This window comes from Narcine bancroftii, chromosome 3 (genome assembly GCF_036971445.1).
Source record: "Narcine bancroftii isolate sNarBan1 chromosome 3, sNarBan1.hap1, whole genome shotgun sequence".
Taxonomy (NCBI): Eukaryota; Metazoa; Chordata; class Chondrichthyes; order Torpediniformes; family Narcinidae; genus Narcine; species Narcine bancroftii.
The window spans coordinates 211500860-211521750 of record NC_091471.1 but is presented as its reverse complement, the minus strand read 5'-3'; the positions used below and the strand labels follow the sequence as shown (position 1 = coordinate 211521750).

The following is a 20891-nucleotide window of genomic DNA, read 5'->3' as shown; positions in this document are numbered from 1 at the left end:
CATCACGCTCAATGCATCACGCAGAGATACGATACGCTCAAATTGAAAAGGAGCTGCTCAGCATCACATACGCCTGTGAAAGATTTCATCAGTTTGTGTCAGGACAAGTAATCAGTGTAGAGACTGACCATAAGCCCTTGATTGCATTGTTCCAAAAGACATTAAATGAATGTCCACTTAGAATACAAAGAATGATGATTAGGCTGCAATGATATACACTGAATGAGGTGTACACTCCGGATAAGCTAATGTACACAGCACACACGTTGTCTAGAGCTGTTGACACGAGAGAGCCTGCAAACACCTTCATGGACATGATCACAAGTGCCCTGCCCATATCAGATGTAAAAATGGAGCTCATAGACAAACAAAGATGAAACACTGAGACAACTGAGAAAAAACATCTTGGATGGATGGCCCAACATGAAGCAGGTCTGCTCACCTGATGTTTCAGAGTACTGGAACTGCAGGGTAGAACTATCAGTGGTTGAAGACATCATCTAGAAGGAAGTAAAATTCTTATCCCAAAGAGTCTGAGAAAAGAGATGCTAAAAAGAATCCACGGAGGACATCTCGGAATTGAAAAGTGTAAGAAAAGAGCACGAGAGGTGATGTACTGGCCAAGAATCAATAATGATATAACAAGTGAAGTGTCAAACTGTACAATATGTCAGAAATAACAAGCAAGCAATCCTGCAGAACCTCTAAAGCCACACCCAGCACCATACAGACCTTAACAGAAGGTAGGCACTAACCTATTCGAATGTCAAGAGGACTATCTTGCAGTCACAGACTATTACTCCATGTATTCAGAGGTATGTAGACTGAACTCCACCACTGCAGATGCTATAATAACAGGTATGAAAGCCATAGTCTCCAGACATGGCGAGGTAAGCAAGGTCTTCACAGAAAATGGACCCCAGTTTTGCAATTTAAAGTTCCGACAGTTTTCCAAAGAGTGGGACTTTGTACACACCATGTCAAGTCCTCATTTTCCACAGTCCAATGGTCTCGTGGAAAAATCGGTACAGACTGATGAACAAGGCAAAAGACAGTGGAACGGACTTCCACCAGAGCATGCTACAGGTACACGATCCTTTATCCGGACATCTAAAATCCAGAAAGCTCCAAAATCTGGTAAGTGGGGAGAGAGGTGACCGGGTGGCCAGTGCTTGGGGGGAGGCAGCCGAGGGACTGGTGCTTGGGGGAGGCGGCCGAGGGACTGGCACTTGGGGGAGGTGGCTGGTGCTTGGGGGAGGAGGCCGAGGAACCAGCGCTTGGGGGAGGTGGCTGAGGGACTGGCATTTGGGGGAGGTGGCTGGGCGACTGGAAAGAGGTGGGGGTGGATACGGCAGCACAATTCGGGTAGGCTTTCCGAAATCTGGAAAAAACACACTGTCCCCCAAGGGTTCCAGATAAAGGATCGTGTACCTGTAGTATACCACACAACGCCGTTCGAGTGTTGTATGTCACCAGCACAACTCCTTATGGGACGTAGGCTAAGATCAAACCTACCCATTCAGGAGAATCTTCTAAACACAAAAGAGGGGAAAAAGTGAGGAAATTCAAAGAACAACAGAAAGAAAAGCAAAAGTATTACTTTGACAGAGTAACAAAAAATCTACACTGGTGACCAAATAAGGCTAAAAGATAAAATAAACTTATGGACTCAGAAGGGAACTATCCTTAGTGAAGTCCAACCAAGATCATACACCATTCAGACAGATGATGGTGCTGTTCTGCAAAGAAATCTTCGAGATCTTCAAATGAGACCAGTCACAGTGTTCAACAACCTGAATGCACATCTGAGAAGACAATGTCTGAGGCAATAACTCAGACTCAAGGACAATCAATCAGGAGATCATCAAGACACATGAATCCTCCTAAGAGACTCATTGAGCAAATTTAAAGACTTCTGTTATAGAATGAGGTAGCGCTATCTTATTTGCTCTTCAAGTTTTAGTGTATGTAAATGTGAACACACAAAACACGTTTAAAAAATGTAAACAATGTTGATAATAATGAAAATATAAGTTTTTGGGGTTAAAGTTAAAATTGCAGTTATACAAAGAAAACATGTTAGTTAAAAGTAAGCTACTTTTGTTTTAAGAAAGGGAGATATAATGATAGTGGTCATGTTTGCAATGCAACCAGCATTGCCTGACCGTTTGATTAGACCTGACTGCCAGCAGGGGGCTGACACGCAGTATGTTATCTGTAATGGAGGCTTGCAGCCTCATGGTGCTGTTTACAACAACTTTAAAGTAAGAACCTTTTCTTCATCCATGCGTTGACTAAGAACTTACACATACGAATACAAGATGAAACAGAGCGCTCCACTCCACCATTGACACTAGGTTAAAGAGGGATTGGAGTCGGCGTCTTGTAGCCACTCACGCAGCATTTATGATGGTAAGTTCTGCAACATAAGGGTTTACAGTCGCATTTTTTCACTCTATAATAGGGTCTAATGAGGAATGTTGGTCAGGACAATAAAATCGGTTCCAAACACAGTAGGCATATGTCAATACCAAATTTTTGGTGATTTAAAGGCAATGCATCTGCAGAGAACACATCTGAATAATCTTCGTCCTCAGTTTTCTTTGCTGTGATTAAACAGCTGATCTCATAGAATATTGAAATCTCAAGAGACAAAACTACTGCTGACAATTAAACAGATGGTTCAATTCTATTTCCACTGTAATTTCTTAGTATTTGTTTGATAATGCACAGATTTACTATGGGTCAATGGGTCATTGCTTGCAAAGGCTTAAATATTGATTGAAAATGGGCTGCTAAAGGAAGTACAGGAGTCATAACCCAAAGTTTTGTACATTGGAAATGAACAAAAATGATGTGTGGGGGTAGATCACAGAAAGACATCTGTGATGGGAGAATAAGCAGGTGCAGGAAGAGCAGATGCCAGCCATTATCGCTGATGCAGTAAGTGTGTGTCTCCTCAGAGTACTCAGCTCAAGGCAGGCAGGCGAGGAGAGAAGGGACATGGAAATGCCTCGTTCTCACCTGGCAGAAGGCACTGTGGCCCTGCAGCAATCAGCAAGACCATCACATCAGTCTCCCAAATAACCATAACGTCATAAGGCATTGGAGCAGAAATCAGCTCTTCAGACCATCGAGTCTACCCTGCCATTCAATCATAAGCAAATCCATTTTACCACTCAACCCCATAGCCTGCCTTTCTCCCCATTACTCTCGATCTCTGACTTAAATACACCCAATAACCTGCCTCCACAAACACCTATGGCAGCAAATTCCACAGATTTACTACCCTCTGGCTAAAGAAATACCTACACATGCATGCTCGTTTGAATGTGTGGCCTGTCAACAAGTTGTGTGTTTGTAACCCACGGAGGAGCTGAACTGACATTCCTTGTTCATAAAATATTGTCGACCCATTTCTGAAACTTACGTTACTAGTCAAACAAAAAAAAACTTTTCTACAGATGGTGTACATCTGGAAAAAAATACTGCAATTATTCAGCAGGCCAAAGAGGATTTCTGAAGAGAAATTTTATTCATGTTTCAGCTCAGTAAACCTTATCGTGATGCTGGAATCCCTTTCAGGAAAGCTGGCAGGAGGAAGGAGGCGTGTTCCTCTGCTGAGCAGAAGATTTTTTAGCCAAGTGCTTAGAAATTTGGTTTCAGATTTACATGAAGAGCATTTGCCCAAAGATGAATGTGCAGTATTGCAATAATTTATGGACTTGATCAAGGAAGATTTCTCACTTACTGCCCACTCTTAGCTCAAATGTTCACTATCCATGTCCCTACTGCTCAAATATCATCCCTCCTCAGCTTCAGTGTATTGTACCTGTTCAGCACAATACACTTCAGCTCCTGGTTTCTCTTGCTATAATACAGCATTTCCTTCTCTCTTCACAGTATCATTTTCTCAAGCTGCGCCATCACTTGCTGAATGGATAAACTCTTCAACATTGATAAGCTCATTTTCAAATTAATAACTTGTTCTTTCTTGTGGGCATGCTGTGTCCATTTTGCATTAGCAGCGCTCCATCAGTGGAGGCTGAGACACAAAGCCTATTCTCCGATGGAAGAGACCATGCATCTGTCCCTCCTGTGTGAAATGGTTGGAGGTCATGTTCTACAGAGTTCTCATTCTATTTCTCTTGACGCATCTTGTATGATACCAGCAGTGAAAGCTTCCTTGGCTGGGTTAGAATTATATATTATTCACCAAGTTACAAGACCATTCAGCATTGGATCCTGCTTGCAAAGCACTTACCTTTTCAACTTGTGCAAGATGAAAGCTCCAACAATGAGTAGGCAGATTACAAACATAAAGACAACAACCCACACGCCTTTCCCTCCAATGCTTTTCTGTGAAACTGGAAATAAAAATATGACATAATACTGAAATCAGCCACAGAAAATAGTTTAATAACTTGATGTCAAATGATAACATTAGGATTTATGTCCTTCAACAAGTCATAGAGTCAAACCAATCCCTTCAGCCCAACTTGCCCACGCCAATGAAAATTCCCCACTCACACTAGTACCACATGCCTGAATTTGAACCTCTAAATCAATCCTATCCATCTATCTGTCAAAATTTTTCTTAGTTTCCTAAAGAAAAAATTATCTCCATGTACAAAGATAAGACATTAATAAAAATAATTTCTAACTTTCCATTCAAAATTTGAAAAGATAATAGTAATTGAATAGGATTTTTTTCACAAATAAGATTAATTATAACATAACCTGATGGAAACGTGCTTAATATTTACTTCCTTAAACAATTTCTCGTCAGTTGTCATATCCCAATACAATGTAGATAATCACTGCAGTGACCACAGGCTCTGAAATTTCACAAGTCTAATGGAAGGCATCTGGTGGAAGAAACATAAGAGGACAAGAAGCAGAAGGATGAGCCTAGGCCTGAAAGGCTGGGTACCCTTTACTTCTTATGGATGTGCATGACCCACTGAGTTTCTCCACCACATTTGTGCATTGCACTCGATCCCAGCATCTGTTGAATTGGACCTTACTAGTTGGACCTTACTAGTAATTGTGACCTTACCTGCTCGGTAATCTGCCAGCGTGACCGTCACTTCAACCCCTGGTTTCAGGGAAATTTTTACTTGGTTTTCTGTAAGAGCTTCTATTAAAGAATCAATCCCCTGTGGGGGGGAAAAAAAAATCAAGCCAACGTGAATGAATTACTGCAGAGCTGGAGGACCAAATCCCAGCCACTTGTGTGCCTCACAAGGGCAGCAATTCTACATCACAGTGACCATCACTTATACTACTGAGATAATTTAGTGGCAATTACCACATATGGATGAAAAAAATAGTTTAATTTGAAATTCATTGCAAATTTATGAATGCATATTTAATATTGGACTTAATAAATATGTTTACTTTTCCTACTCCATGGATAATATTATTCCAAAAATTTAACTAGAGTTGGTGGCTAATTCTAACACACATTGAACTCTCTCTAATCCTGTACTGACAAGATACTGCAATGACTTGTCAATTGCTTAAATACATTTGAAAAAATTACTTTGCATTACAAGTAGAACAATTTACAACCTGTTGCATGTGGGAGATAGAAGGCAGAAAAATTTAAAACAATGAAAGAAAAATTCCAGAGATTCACTGCTCTCTGAGAGCAGAAATTTTTATACATCTTAATTTTAAAGGACCAGTCTTTACTATGAGCTATGTTCATCTCCTTGTTCGCATCCTCTCAAATTATACAATCAGATCACTCCTTACTTTGCTAAATTCCAAGGAATTTCTTGCTAGGACAAAGCCCTCATCCCAGAAATTAGCTTGGTAAATCTCTCAAACAATTTCAAGCATTTTCCAATTGCACCCTGTAAAATTGCAACAAGAACCTCCCTATTCTTGAACTCCAATAATTTTGTAAACTGAGTATCCATGAATCACATCCTTCTAGCCTGCAAAGGACCTGTTTATTCCAATTCTTTATCTTCTAGGTGACAGTTGGGTTTTCATTCACGTTAACACACTTCCTCCAATATCTTGTGCTCTTAATTTAGGCACCAGCTCCCTTTCTAGCACTGGGTCAAAATGTCTTTTGGAAATCTAAATATACTACATCTACATATTCTCCTTCATCTACTCTCCCTGTCACACTGGTTCAGAAGGCAGTCACACCCATTAGGTTAAGTACTTCAAATTTGGTCATAGTCAGGTTTAGAAGGACATGACTGCTAGTGAGGAAGGGAGGGGGATCCAAGAAGTAGTGTTGGTGAATCTTCAGCTCTTAAACTCGTCCAACAGCTTGGAGATTCTGTCCAACGAGTGAGTAGAAGTGAGGGCTGTAGAAGGGATGAGTGACCTGACCCTGGCACAGTGGTTCAGGAAGCCATTTAAGAGAGGGGGGGGGGCGGAGAGAAGAAAATGCAGTGGTAATAGGGGATAGTAATAGACAAGGGGATAGACAATAGTCTCTGCAGCGAGGATTGAGACTCTCAAAAGCTGTGTTGCCAGCCCAGTGCCCAGGTACGGGATGTCTCAGCTGACCTCAGAGGAATTTGGACAGATTCAGTTATTGTGGTTCATGTGTCTACCAGCAGGAGGAAAGGGGTTCTGCTGAGTAAATTTGAGCAACTGGGGACTAAATTAAAAAGCAATGTTACGGTGGCCGTGGGGGACATAGGTACATTGGGAAAATCAGGTGTGCACTGGATCACAAGAAAAGGAATTTGTGGAATGCCCACAAGATTTTTTTTAGAGCAAATTGTGACTGGGCTCACAAGGGAAAAGGCAATTCTGGATTTGGTGTTGTGCATTGAACCAAATTTGATTAGGGAATATAAGGTAAAGTAGCCCATAAGAGGCAGTGGTCACAATATGAATTCATTCTGCCGATTGAGAAACAGAATGTGTCAGCATTACAGCTGAGTACATAGGCATGAGAGAGGAGCCGGCCAAAGATGACCGGTAGGGAACACGAGCAGGGGAGACGGGAGCAGCAAATGCAGGAGTTTCTGGGAGTAATTCAGAAGGTGATGATCTTTTCATCCCAAAAAAAGAAGTATGCTAAAAGGAGGGTGAGGCAACGTGGCTGACGAGCCAAGTCAAAGACTGCATGAAAGCAAAAGAGAGGGCACACAGAAACCAGAGGATAGAGATGCCTTTAAAAACCAACAGAAGGCAACAAAAAAGGGAAAGGGGAGAAAAGATGAAATATAAAGATGTGAGTCAATAACACAAAAGAGGACACCAAAAGTGCTTTCAGATATATAAAGAGCAATAGAGAAGCAAGAGTGGGCATCAGATCACTGGAAGATGATGCTACAAAAGTGGTAATGGGAAACAAATAAATGGAGGATGAATTGAATAAGTATCCTAAATTTAAAATTTAAATGTAGATATACAGCATGGGAACAAGCCCTTCCGGTCCATGAGACCATGCCACCCAAATACTCCAATTAACCTGCAGCAACCATATATTTTTGAAGAATGGGAGGAAACTGGAGCACTCAGAGAAAAAAACCCAAGCAGACACAGGGAGAACGTACAAACTTGCAGAGAGAGTCAGACTGAACACAAGTTGCTGATGTTATAACAGCATTGTGCTAATATCTGTGCTAACTGTGACGTACAATATCCAATCTTCACTGTGGAAGACACCAGTGATGTACCAGAAGTTCATGAGTCAGGGCGCAGAAGTGAGTGGAGCTGCAGAAGGATGAGGGGGGTCTCCTTGAAACTGACTGAATATTGAAAGGACTGGGTCGAGTGGATGTGGAGAATATGTTTCCAGTAGTGGGACAGTCTAGGACCAGGGGGCACAGCCTCAGAATAAAAGATGTGACCTCTTGACCTAGACTCCCCTATTCTGGTGCCTTCCTGGAATTCAGCTGGATTTGAAAAGTTTCACTCAATCGGTTCATGGTCTCTGCAGCCACTCTCTTTAAAACCTTAGGTACTTGTGAGCTTCTCAAACACTTTCCCTTTAGTGATGAAAATTTGAACAATGTTTCCTCTGAGTTTTGGCATTAGTTCATCTTTGACCTGAAGAGCATTTGCATGGTGAAGACTGATACAAAAACATTGTCATTTCTTTGTTTCCCTGTTTTAATTCACCGGTCCCATTCTTTGGAGGTTCCACACATACCTCAGACATCTTCCCATTTCTATGTTCTGTTTGTTTTAATATTGTATGCAAGTTTCCTCTCAACATCAATTTTCTCCCTTATGAGCGTTTTAGTCTTTCACTGCTAGACCCTCAGTCCTCTGGCCTCTCATTTCCCTTTCAACTTTGTATGTCTTGCTTTTCCATGTAACATTCTCCTTGACGTTCCTTCTTTACTTTCTCCTGGAATCCCACTATTTGCTGGACTCTTCATCTCCCAATCTCTCAGCCTATTTTCCCCCAGTCCACGTTAGTCAACGCTACCTGTTCATGATTTCGGCCCAATCTGATTCTGCTCTGCTCTTATTTAAGTTGAAGAAGGTGGATTTGGTCTGGTGGTGCCCACACTCAAACTGCCCTTGGAACTCCATTGTGGTGCAGCTTTCTGCTGCTATTCACGATTTCAGGCCAAACCAGTTCTAATTCCTATCCATAGACTCTATGCCACGACTCACCAAATTTCTGATACCTTCATTAATTAATAACATTTCCTTTCCCTTTTGCTATGATCGTATAACCTGGAAACATTGAGCATTCCGTCCTGGTCACCCTGTAACCATGGCTCTATAGGAGCTATTACGTCATACACACGTGTTGCTTATGCGTCCCTTTAAATATAATCGCATCCCTTCTACTTTCTCTGCTGCTGGAAAACTAACTTGTGTCTCTCTCTTTCCCAGTTTTGATGCAGGATTTTAGACGTTGACAGCTTTATTCTACAAATGCTGCCAGATCTGTGGAAATGTTGCAGCATTTTATGTTTTGGATTCAGATTTCCAGCATCTCCAGTTTTTTTTTAATTTTACCCACCCTTTTGGAAATGCTTTGAGCAATTTCTCGGTTAAACACATGATCCAAATCTAAATTAGCATTGACCCGATCTGAAATTCATGACATAATCAATCAACATAATTGGCTGTTCATAAAACTTAGAGTTACACTGTCAGCTTTACCATGCATCATCCTATCTGGTACCTTGTCAGTGGCCGTGCTCCTTTTCATCTTTGGTTTCTCTGGTGGTGGAAGCAGGTACAGTTCTGCTGTGGTGGGTAGGCCTATTCTTACCACTGTTAGCAGTAATTCCTTAGGGATGCCTGTAGTCTATAACAACAAAACCACATGAGTATCATTTTAAACAGTTTCATGCTGAGATTATTCTGAATGCTAACGAATTCTTTCTCAAACTACTGAATGGAATACAAGATTAGGATGAAATAAATATTGATGAATTGGCTATTAAAAATAATTTCAATGCTTTAATATTCATGGTCAACTGCCAAGAACTAATCTGCATTCAATGAAGGTACAGAGATGACTAGCCAAAGTTAATGGAACATAGAGCATACAATATAATACAGGCCCTTTGGCCCGTGATGTTGTGCTGGCCAATGTAAACCTACTCCACAATAATCTAATCCTTCCCTTCTTCAAACCATATTCTTCTATTTTTCTTACATTCATGTGCTAAGAGTCTTTTAAATGTTCCTATTATACCAGCCTCCACCATCTCCCGCAGCAATGCATTTGAGGCACCCTCCACTCTGCATAAAAAACTTACCTCTAGCATCTCTAAAATTTCCTCCGCTCACCTGAAGTAGATGTCCCCTGGTATTTGCTGTTGCTGCTCCAGGAGATAAATTCTGGCTCTCCACCCTAGCTATGCCTCTATTAATCTTATATACCTCTATTAAGTCACCTCTCATCTTCTGTTACTCTAAAGAGAAAAGCTCCAGCTCTGTCAACCTGTGAATGTTTCTTGTATATTTGTTAGGTGAGTAATGAATATTATCATTTGAATTTTTGATGGGAACATTTAATCAATTTGAAGTCAGTGTCCACTTCTTCATGCCTGCCATCATTCACCACAACATTCTGCTTTAACTGACACTGCTCTGGAAAATAAACACTGGGTTAGAGAGTCTGGACTGAAACACAGAAAACTGCAGATGCTGTGATTGTAGAAAAACACACACGGAAATGCTAGAGGAACTCAGCCAGTCTCACTGCATCCACAGGAGGTAAAGAAATATTGCTGATGTTTCGGGCCTGAGCCCTTCTTCAAGGTATAAACAAAAATCAGACAGGCACCTAACACAGAGAAAGGGGGAAAGAATTGGAGGGGGAGGAGACCAGACCAACAAATCAAAGGTGTTAATTGGATATGATAAGAGGAAAGGTGGGAATTGATTTTGGCTCTGTGAAAGGCGACAGAGGGAAAAGGGAAAAGAGAGGGAGAGAGTAAAAAGGATGAAGATGAGGAGAGGGGTTTTAACAGAAACTGAAGAAGTCAATGTTAATGGCATCCATCAGGGTGAAATTAAGGTGCCCAGATGGAAGATTAGGTGTTCTTTCTCAATTTGTGGATAGTCTCAGTCTGTCAGTGCATGAGACCATATCAGAAAGGGAATGGATGAAATGCGTGGCCATTAGAAGATCCACGCTATTGTGGCAGACAGAGCCAAGGTTCTCATTGAAAAGATTTCCTAGTCCAGTCTTTCCAAAGTAGAGGAGACCACAGAGGGTGCACTGGATGCAGTAGATGACCCCCCGCAGATTACAAATGAAATGTTGCTTCACTTGGAAGGACTGTTGGGGGCCCCGAATGGTGGTGAGGGAGGAGTTGTGGGCACAAATGGAGCAGTCACAGGGGTAGGTGCTGTGCATTTTCCTTTCAGAATCAGCAGTTGCAAGGTGAAACTGAATTTGCAATGGAGAGAAGAAGTTTGGCAGAGAAAACTGGCAAGTGAAGAAGGAACCAGTGAAAATTACAGCTGCCGGGGCAAATTGGGTAGAAGAAAGATGACATTGCAAACTGGGCAGGATGGGTGGTAGAAGTGCAGTAGACAACTGTCCTGGAGAAACTCAGCAGGTCACATACCATATATTGTTTAAGGTCAAGTTCAAGTTTATCATCATCTGACATCACAAAAACAACTTGACAAAACAGCATTCTCCGGTCCTCAGTGCAAAACATGTAGCCACACAGCTAGACATGACACACATACAGACAAACAATACATATGCAGAATAATATATATAAATAAAAATAAATATTGTTTCATGAATATCAGAATCTCGGATGGTTCGTGTGAGCAGTTTCTTTGGTCTTTCCCATGGGAAGAAGCCGTTCCTCAGCCTGGTGCAGCCTGGTGCTACTGTATCTCTTTCCTGATGGAAGCAGCTAAAAGATGCTATATGCAGGTTTGAAGGGGTCCTTAACAATTTTGCTTCAGACAACGATCCATGTAGATCACGTCGTTGGGACAGGGAGACTCCAGTAATCCTCTCTGCCACTCTTATGGTTCTGTGGTTTTCCTCCAATCCATTGTTCTGCAGCAACCATACCCCACTGTGATGCAGCCGGCCAGGACACTCTCAATAGAGCTCCTGTAGAAGGTTGACATAATGGTGGCTGTAGCCTTGCCTACTTCGGTCTTCTCAGCAAGTGCAGTTGCTGTTGCGCCTTCCTGATAAGTGAGGAGAATTTGTTGGAAATAAAAGGTAACCAACATTTCAGGCCTGGGCAGGTCTTACATTATTCAGGTGCCTAGAACTGGAAGAAATGGGAAGCTGGAGGAAAGGAGATAGAAAGATAGGGAAAGAAAGAGACGGGGGAGGGTGTTGATGGAAATTGAAAGTCGATGGGAATGCATCTGGTTGGAGAGTGCCCAGACAGAATATGAAGTGTGATTCTTCCAATTTGAAGGTGGTCTCAGTTTGGCAGTAAGAGGACATGGCAAGCATGTCGACATAGGAAGGTACGTGGAATTGAAGTGGTTGGCCACTGATTGGTCCTTGCTGTTGTAGCAGATAGAGCAAAGTTGCATCCAGTCTCACTGATGTATAGGAGGCGACATCAGGTGCACCACATGCAGTAAATGACCGCCACAGATTCAAGTGAATTTTGATTCACTTGGAAGGACTGTTTGGGGCCGTGAAAGAGGGTGAGTGGGAGGTGTAGGTACAAGTGTAGCAATTCTTGCAGTCTCAGTTAAAAGAATGCCACAACTATTTGAAGAGATGGTGGGGGTGGGGGAGGGGTATGGTTGACAGATTCACTTTGAAGTGACATTATGTAATACACATCTAACATGGTGTTCCCTAAGAACAAGATTTGGAGTCAAAATGAAAACACCTACTTCAAATGGCTTCCATAAGATGAATGAATTTAAATGAAACACCATTTCAATTTTAGGAACACAAGGAAATCCCAAACATCCAAAAGGTGATGTGAATCCAAACTGTGAATTCAAATATGGATCTTCACGCAGGAAGATTCAAAAGAATATATGAAAAAAACAAGGAAATGGGACAAAGTAAGTAATTCTTACATGCCGCACATGGGGAATGTTTGGGCAGCTTTCTGTGTTGCAACTATCTGTGTTGATGTGGTTTTCATAAATACAAGAGACCGAGGACAAGTTATTCCTATTCTTACATCATGGTCAACAACAAAAAAAAGCTGTTTATGCATTGTGAGGCAGACAAAACTTCCAGTTTAATTCTCAGGGCAGTGACAAGTGAAAATTGATCTAATCATGGCAAATATTCAACTAATATTTAAGTATTTAAACAATCATTTTAACCTGAAAGGAGCTAGTTAAAAGTATCAGAAGGAAAGAAATTGCAAGGCTGTGGGAAGTGGACAAGGTTGATTGAATTTGCATGAGCTAACATGGCTTTGGAGGGCTGAATAACGTCCGTTCACGCTGTAATCATTCTGTGATTCAGCAGTAATAAAAGTGCTGTCGGATAATGAGTCACCACAGCGGGATGCATTTTTAACTTGCCAACTGAGCTATATTTGTTATTTATAGAAATTGTTAGATCCCTTCTTTCATTGACTGTAAGATCTCTCCGAGGTTCAATGGACTGCAATAACAAGTGTAGCTTTCAACAATGTGCTAGCAAGCAAAATATACTTTAAGCAAATACCTCTGATAAAATCCTTGATATAACCTGTCCGATATCTTCTCTCCACTCTGGCACATTAGGATTGTAACTGTCAATGTTTTGCGAAAACTCAAGAGGCAGGACTTCCAATTGATCTGAAAAAGAGAAGTATTTGTACTAGAGAATGGAAGGCGGAGGGTTAATTGATTTACAAACTGGTTACAGATTGCAAATAATGTTTAATCATATGTTATTTTGCTCTGATAACTTCACATTTTCAAGTGATGCAATGGTTTACATCAATACATTTTCATACCTCTAAAAAGCCAACTCACCAAATGCATATTCAAGGATTTCATAATCACTTGTAGATAAGGAATCTGTGGCTGAAAATTTCCATGGGTTCCCATCCATAAATATTGGGTAAATGCATACAACGATTTATTTATTTGTTTTGCTGATTTGTAAATTCTAGCATTCCAACTTATTTGAAATGCAGAAAATGATATTGGCAAAATGCCTTTAAAGAGTTTAATGTCACGGGCATCAAAAATGCAGGGATCGAGGTCATTTGACGAGCAGACCAGTTGACATCTCATCAGCATGCAAAGATATAGAAAGAGAACAGTTGATATGGAGTAATGGTAATATAAGTTTACCATTTTGAGATTTGTTCAGATATCTGAACAAATATATCTGACTAGATAACCCCAAGAAAGAAGCTGTCGAGGAGTCTGGTAGTGGGTGGGGGGGGGGGGCGGGGGGGGGGTTGGGTGGGGGTGGCGGGGAAGGGTAGAGAGAGTGTGGTCAGCATTGGATGAGTTTTTTTTTAATATGTTGGCTGCTTTTTCAAGGAAGTTAGAGTTATAGATAATGAGATTACCATCCATGCCATTGTTGACTGTCAGAGCTGTCTTTATTCTAGAGGGCGAAGTTAATGAGTTGGTAAAAATGGGCTGAGAAATGGCAGGAAGGATATGAGAGATGGAATGTTCAATGCAGTTCTAGTCTCCATGCTATAGGAAAGATGTGATAGCACTGGGGAGGGTGTTAAAAGGATGTTGCCTGCATTGAAGCATTACAGTTATGTGCAGAGACTGAAGAGATCGAAGCCTGTTTTGTTTGGAACAGGGATTTATAAGGGGGAACAAAATGGAGGTATATAAAATTGTGTGAGGTATAGATAGTGTATAATACAGAAACCTTTACCCAAATTAAAGGTAGATAAGATTAGCGGAGTTCTTTTTTGGGAAGTACATACAACATCGTGGGCTGTGCTGTAAATTTAGGGTAAGAGACAGGAGATTTGGAGGGGATCTGAAGCATAACTTTTTCACCCTGAGTGTGTGGAAGCAGAGAATCCACTGCCAAGAGAGTAGAGGAAGAGATCCTCTGACAGCATTTAAGGAGTCAAGAATTTAAACTGTCTCAGCTTAGAAAGCTATGGTCCAGGTGCTGGAAGATTGGTTCAGTACTGAGGGTACCCAAGGATCAATGCAAAGACAGGCTGGTGTATGACAACTATCTAAAGTCATTTATGAACTTGTGATATGTAACATTACTGAAAGTTATTTCCAAATCGAAGAGGGCACAGAGAGAGTGATGGAACATTTCCAGTGTGGGTTTCTCAGGGTAGATTGTATCTGGGTTGTGATTCCCTGGGTATAATGGGTGCTTTGCACCTTGGACATGTTGTCTATGTAAAGTGGACAGGTACCGTGTGTCTTGGACATGATTCTCTGGACAATGGCATTGATGATGATGCAGAAGTTGGAGGTAGACTTTTGTCTCTTAGGCAGGTGGGTTAGTTCAGGGTCGGGTTGACATGGTCAGCTCAGGTTGTAGTTTCAGCTAAATAGAGGGAGCTTTCTTCTTCCAAGTAACCTCAAACAGTTAAATGGAGAAAATTGAAAAGCAAATCTCTCTGGAATCTGGAAAAGAAAGATAAGAACAATATTTTTCAGGACAAGATGAGGTTGCGGAAAGTGGTACAAAACCATTTTGAAAGGCCCACACCAATCAAGCTGTGGATGGCCTCCATGTACATAGCCTATCTGTGTATGTGATGTCCAAAAACACAGAGGGGTTATAACCTAAACCTGATGTTCAATATAATATCTGATTCAAATAACTGTTCAGGAACTGATAGACCTGGATTTGAAAAAAAAAAATCAGACTTACCAAATATCCTCACCACCTTTGAGTCCTGAACCATGGAACTACCACAGGAGGCCTGGACTGTGACTTTGATCTGACTCTTTTCACTGAAGCTGGTTATGAGACTGTTTTCCAGGGTGAGGTGAGGCTGCAAGAAGTGGTTGAAATACATTGCAACTATTACCTTATTTTCCCCACTTGGACCAGCATTCATAACTTATCATGAAGTGACACCCACCTCCAGGTTGTCACCCAGCCACCACTGAAAGACTGTGAGGTTGGAGGAGCTGGGTTGCACTAATGCTGTTAAATTCACCTGCTGGTTTCTGCGGACGACTGGGAGTACCTCCAGATGCACAACCTGTAGTGGAGCTGAGGAGACCCAATATTAATGAATCTGCAAATCAAGCTCTACTGCTATTCAACTAATCATTATTTATAATAAAAATCTGCTTGAAGACAAAATTAAAAATGTTTTAGATGTCTTGGTTAGCTCATTACTTTTTACTTACTGACTTTCAAACCATGCACAATTTTCTATTGTGGAAGTTACATTTTGAAATGATTTCACAGGAGTAACAGGGTTGTTTCCAGTAGAGAACCTGGATTCAGATACAGAATTTAAAATTTAAATTTAGACATATAGCCCACAAGCCCATGCCGCACAATTACACCCAATTGACCTTCAACCCTTGCTAATTTTGAAGGGTGGGAACAAAATGGAGCATCCAGACACAGGGAGGACAAATTTAAATTTAAATTTAGACATATAGCCCACAAGCCCATGCCGCACAATTACACCCAATTGACCTTCAACCCTTGCTAATTTTGAAGGGTGGGAACAAAATGGAGCATCCAGACACAGGGAGGACAAATTTAAATTTAAATTTAGACATATAGCCCACAAGCCCATGCCGCACAATTACACCCAATTGACCTTCAACCCTTGCTAATTTTGAAGGGTGGGAACAAAATGGAGCATCCAGACACAGGGAGGTCATACAAACTCCTTACGGACGGTGCCAGATTCAAACCCTGGTTGCTGACGCTGTAGCAGCATTGTGCTAACCGCTACACTAACTGTGTTGCCCAGAAGTCAGAGACAAGCTAATTTCTTGTACAACTTCTGCACAACTTTACTTGGACTCTAAGCAGTTTGAAATTATTTCACCTGGGGAATCTTATTCTACTTCTTATTATATTGAGGACAAACTTTAGAGGTAAGGTACAGCTCAATCATCATAACTTTGTGAAAGATTAGCTGAGGATCTGTGATATCTTATGAATCCTTGTGGCTTTCCTTAGAATGTAAATTTCTCAATCCCAAATTTTATCTGATAATTATCCTGATTTTTTTTATTCAGGCACGAGAATTAAGCTTTTTTTATAAGGCCAAAATTTAGTGCTTGTTTCTGACAGGTCTCAGTTGTAAGGGGATTAGACAAGAGTTTCTGTGGCCGCAAACGAGACTCCCGGTTGGTATATTGCCTCCCGGGTGCAAAGGAATATCTCGGAGCGGCTAAAGGACATTCTGGAAGGGGAGGGTGAACAGCCAGCTGTCGTGGTCCATATCAGTACCAACGATATTGGAAAAAAAGGGATGAGGTCCTGCAAGATGAATTTAGGGAGTTAGGAAATAAATTAAGGAGCAGGACTTCAAAGGTAATAATCTCTGGATTGTTACCAGTGCCACGAGCTAGTCAGAATAAGAATAATAGGATAACTAGAATGAATATGTGGCTTGAATGGTGATGTAGGGGGGAAGGCTTTAGATTTTTGGAACATTGGAACTGGTTCTGTTGCAGATGGGACTGGTACAAACAGGATGGGTCTGCATCTGGGCAGGGCCGGGACCAATGTCCTTGGGGATTTGTTTGCTATTGCTGTTGGGGAAGGTTTAACTAATGTGGCAGGGGGATGGGTACGAGCCCAGAGAGTCAGAGGGGTGTAAAATAAAGATAGAAGCAAAAGATAGTAAGGTGAAAAGCAATAGTGATAGGCAGGTAAGACCAAGGCGAAAATCACAAAGATATACTTACTTACCTAATGGTAAAAGGGATAAGAATGTGGCTAAAGTAAGTCTGAAGGCCTTGTGTCTTAATGCAAGAAGCATTCGTAATAGAGTGGATGAATTGAATGTGGAGATAGCTATTAATGACTATGATATAGTTCGGATCACAGAGACATGGCTTCAGGGGGACTGTGACTGGGAGCTCAACATTCAGGGTTACTCGATATTCAGGAGGGATAGACAGAATGGAAAAGGAGGTGGAGTAACATTGTTGGTTGGGGAAGAGGTAGAAAGGAAGGATATTAGCTTGGAAGATGTGGAATCGATGTGGGTAGAGCTGCCAAACATGAAGAGGCAGAATTCACTAGTGGGAGTTGGGTTCAGGCCACCTAACAGTAGCAGTGAGGTTAGGGATGGCATTAGGAAGGAAATTGGGAATTCATGCAACAAAGGGACAGCAGTTATAATGGGTGACTTTAATCTTCATGAAGACTGGGTGAACCAAATTGGTAAGAGTAGGAGGAAGAGGATTTCTTAGAATGTATGTGGGATTGTTTTCTAAATCAACATGCCGAGGAACCGACGAGGGAACAAGCCATTCTAGACTGGGTACTGAGTAAGGGAGAAGGGTTAATTAACAATCTTGTTGTGAGAAACCCCCTTGGGCAAGAGTGACCACAATATGGTGGAATTCTTCATTAGAATGGAATGTGACAGAGTTGATTCAGATACAAAGGTTCAGAATTTGAAGAGGGGTGACTTTGATGGTATGAGATGTGAATTGGCTAAAATAGATTGACAAATGGTACTTCAAGGACTAACAGTAGAAATGCAATGGCAATCATTTAAGGATAGCTTGGAGCAAGTACAACAGATGTACATCACAGTTTGTAAAAAGAATAAATCAAGGAGGGTAATGCATCCGTGGCTAACAAGGAAAATCAGAGAGAGTATCAAATCCAAAGAAGCAGCATATAAATAAGCCAAAAAAAAAATATTCCTGATGATTGGGAGAAATTCAGAGTCCTGCAGAAGAGGACAAAAGGATTAATTAGGAAAGGTAAAAGAGATTATGAGAGGAAGCTGGCAGGGAACATAAAAAATGATTGTGAGCATTTTTATAGATATGTTAAGAGAAAGAGGTTGTTTAAGACAAATGTGGGTCAGTTGTGGACAGAAATGGGGAGTTAATCATGGGGAACAAAGGTACGGTAGACTGTCTGAATGACTACTTTAGTTCTGTCTTCACCAAGGAGGACATAACTAATCTTCAGGAAATTGTTGAAGATCAGGGACCTAATGTGAGGGAGGGTATAAAGGAAATAATTGTAATTTGAGAGGTTGTATTAGTTAAATTGCAGGGATTAAAGGTGGATAAATCCCCAGGGCCGGATGGTCTGCATCCAAGAGTGCTGAAGAAAGTAGCCCAGGAAATAGTGGATGCATTAGTGATAAGTTTTCAAACTTCCTTAGATACTGGATTAGTTTCTGAGGATTGGAGGGTGGCCAACATAACCCCACTCTTTAAGAAGGGAGGGAGAGAGAAACCGGGAAACTACAGACCAGTTAGCCTGACATCGGTTGTAGGGAAGGTGCTAGAATCAGTTAATAAAGATGCAATCGCAGTACATTTGGAGAGTAGTGGTATCATCGGACAGAGTCAGCATCATTTTGTGAAGGGAAAATCATGTCTGATGAACAGAGTTTTTTGAGGATGTAACCAGTAGAGTGGATGGGGGGAATCAATAGATGTGGTATATCTGGACTTTAGTAAGGCATTTGATAAGGTTCCGCACAGAGGACTAGCATACAAACTTAAAAAGCATGGTTTTATAGGAGGAATGGTGTTAAGGTGGGTAGAGAATTGGTTGATGGACAGGAAACAAAGAGTAGGTATAAATGGGTTCTTTTCAGAATGGCAGCCAGTGACTAGTGGGGTACCACAGGACTCTGTGCTGGGGCTGCAGTTGTTTACAATATATATCAATGACTTAGATGTGGGAATAGATAGCAATATCTCAAAATTTGCAAATGACACGAAGTTGGGTAACGGGGTTGGCTGTGCTGAGGACGCTAGGAGGGTGCAGAGTGATTTGGACAAGTTAGGCGAGTGGGCCAAGACATGGCAGATGTAATATAATGTGGATAAATGCGAGGTTATCCACTTTGGAGGTAAGAACAGGAAAGAAGACTATTATCTAAATGGCATCTGTTTAGGAAAAGGGGAGTTGCAAAGAGATTTGGGTGTTGCTGTGCGTCAGTCATTGAAAGTGGGCGTGCAGATGCAGCAGGCGCTGAGGAAGGCGAATGGTATGTTGGCATTCATAGAAAGAGGATTTGAGTACAGGAGTACAGAGATCCTGCTGCATTTGTACAGGGCCTTGGTGAGACCACATCTGGAGAACTGTGTGCAGTTTTGGTCTCCTTATCTGAGGAAGGACATCCTCGCCATGGTGGGGCTGTAGAGAAGATTCACTAGGCTGATACCAGGGATGGAAGGACTTGCATATGAAGAAAGGTTGGATAGACTAGGCTTGAATTCTCTGGAATTTAGAAGATTGAGGGGGGATCTTATAGAAACATATAAAATCCTTGTATTCTCTGGAATTTAGAAGATTGAGGGGGGATCTTATAGAAACATATAAAATCCTTGTATTCTCTGGAATTTAGAAGATTGAGGGTGGGGGGATCTTATAGAAACATATAAAATCCTTAAGAGTTTTGACAGACTAGACGCAGGTAGGTTGTTTCTAATGCTGGGAAAAACCAGAACCAGGGGTCACAGTTTAAGGTTAAAGGAGAAATTTTTTGGACTGAGATGAGGAAAAATTTCTTCTCTCAGAGGGTGGTAGATCTGTGGAATTCTTTGCCACAGGAAGTAGTTGAGGCCGGTTCCTTGTCAATATTTAAGAGTAGGTTAGATTTGGCCCTTGTGTCTAAGGGGATCAGGGGGTATGGGGAGAATGCAGGAACTGGGTACTGATCAGCCATGATCATATTGAATGGTGGTGTAGGCTTGAAGGGCCAAATGGCCTACTCCTGCACCTATTTTTCTATGTTTCTATGAGAAGATTGTGGAGAGCTGCTTTTCTAAACAGATGGGTGAATGTTGTCACAAAACATTATTGGAAAATGAGTACCATGAATCTATGCATGGACAAATGATGTGGGTGGGAAAGGAGAGGTATCCTCATAGACCCCCACCACCCAGGCCATTCCCTCTTCCCTCTGCTACCATTGGGTAAAAGGTACAGGAACCTGAAGATGAGTACTCAGCGGAACATGGACAGCTTCATCTCTGCTAACATCGGATTCCTGAATGATCAATGAACCAAAGACACTGTCTTACTTTGACCTTTTGTGCACTATTTTTATTTATTTTTGTAAGGTGGTTTATAAGAATGTTTAAACTGTGATGCTGCCACAAAATAACAAATTTCATGATTTGTTCATGATAATACATTCTGATTCTTAAACATTTCACTAATGGCCACCATGTCATAATTCTACATGCTAATCCACACTCTAAGATCGTTTACCTTTCCTACAATACTTGCATTGAAATAGATGCACCTGAAAAAAATTTCCACCAGGTACGTTACATGCAATCTTCACTTCATCTTTTCCCTCCTCCACTCCCCATCCCCCTGCAAATCTAGTTTAAACACCCCTGGCAAG

The 20891-nt window shown here is 41.4% G+C and overlaps 1 protein-coding gene across 6 annotated transcripts in view; it reads right to left on the bottom strand.

Annotated features, from left to right (window-relative positions):
* The window catches only part of sorcs2 (sortilin-related VPS10 domain containing receptor 2), an 848688-nt gene that overhangs the window by 59655 nt on the left and 768142 nt on the right, over positions 1 to 20891 (bottom strand). For 5 of the 6 annotated variants that reach the window (XR_011354139.1, XR_011354138.1, XM_069926521.1 and 2 more), the window contains exons 20-25: positions 15441 to 15574; positions 15227 to 15350; positions 13088 to 13200; positions 9128 to 9253; positions 5060 to 5159; positions 4265 to 4367 (exon numbers count right to left, since the gene is read on the bottom strand). Coding sequence is in view for 4 of the 6 variants with exons in the window: in XM_069926521.1 (XP_069782622.1) it covers positions 4265 to 4367; positions 5060 to 5159; positions 9128 to 9253; positions 13088 to 13200; positions 15227 to 15350; positions 15441 to 15574 (700 nt within the window). In the remaining 2 variants the exon portion in view is untranslated. Of the gene's footprint in view, positions 1 to 4264; positions 4368 to 5059; positions 5160 to 9127; positions 9254 to 11321; positions 11620 to 13087; positions 13201 to 15226; positions 15351 to 15440; positions 15575 to 20891 lie in introns of those variants that run through there. The other variant, XM_069926522.1, reaches the window with a different exon arrangement.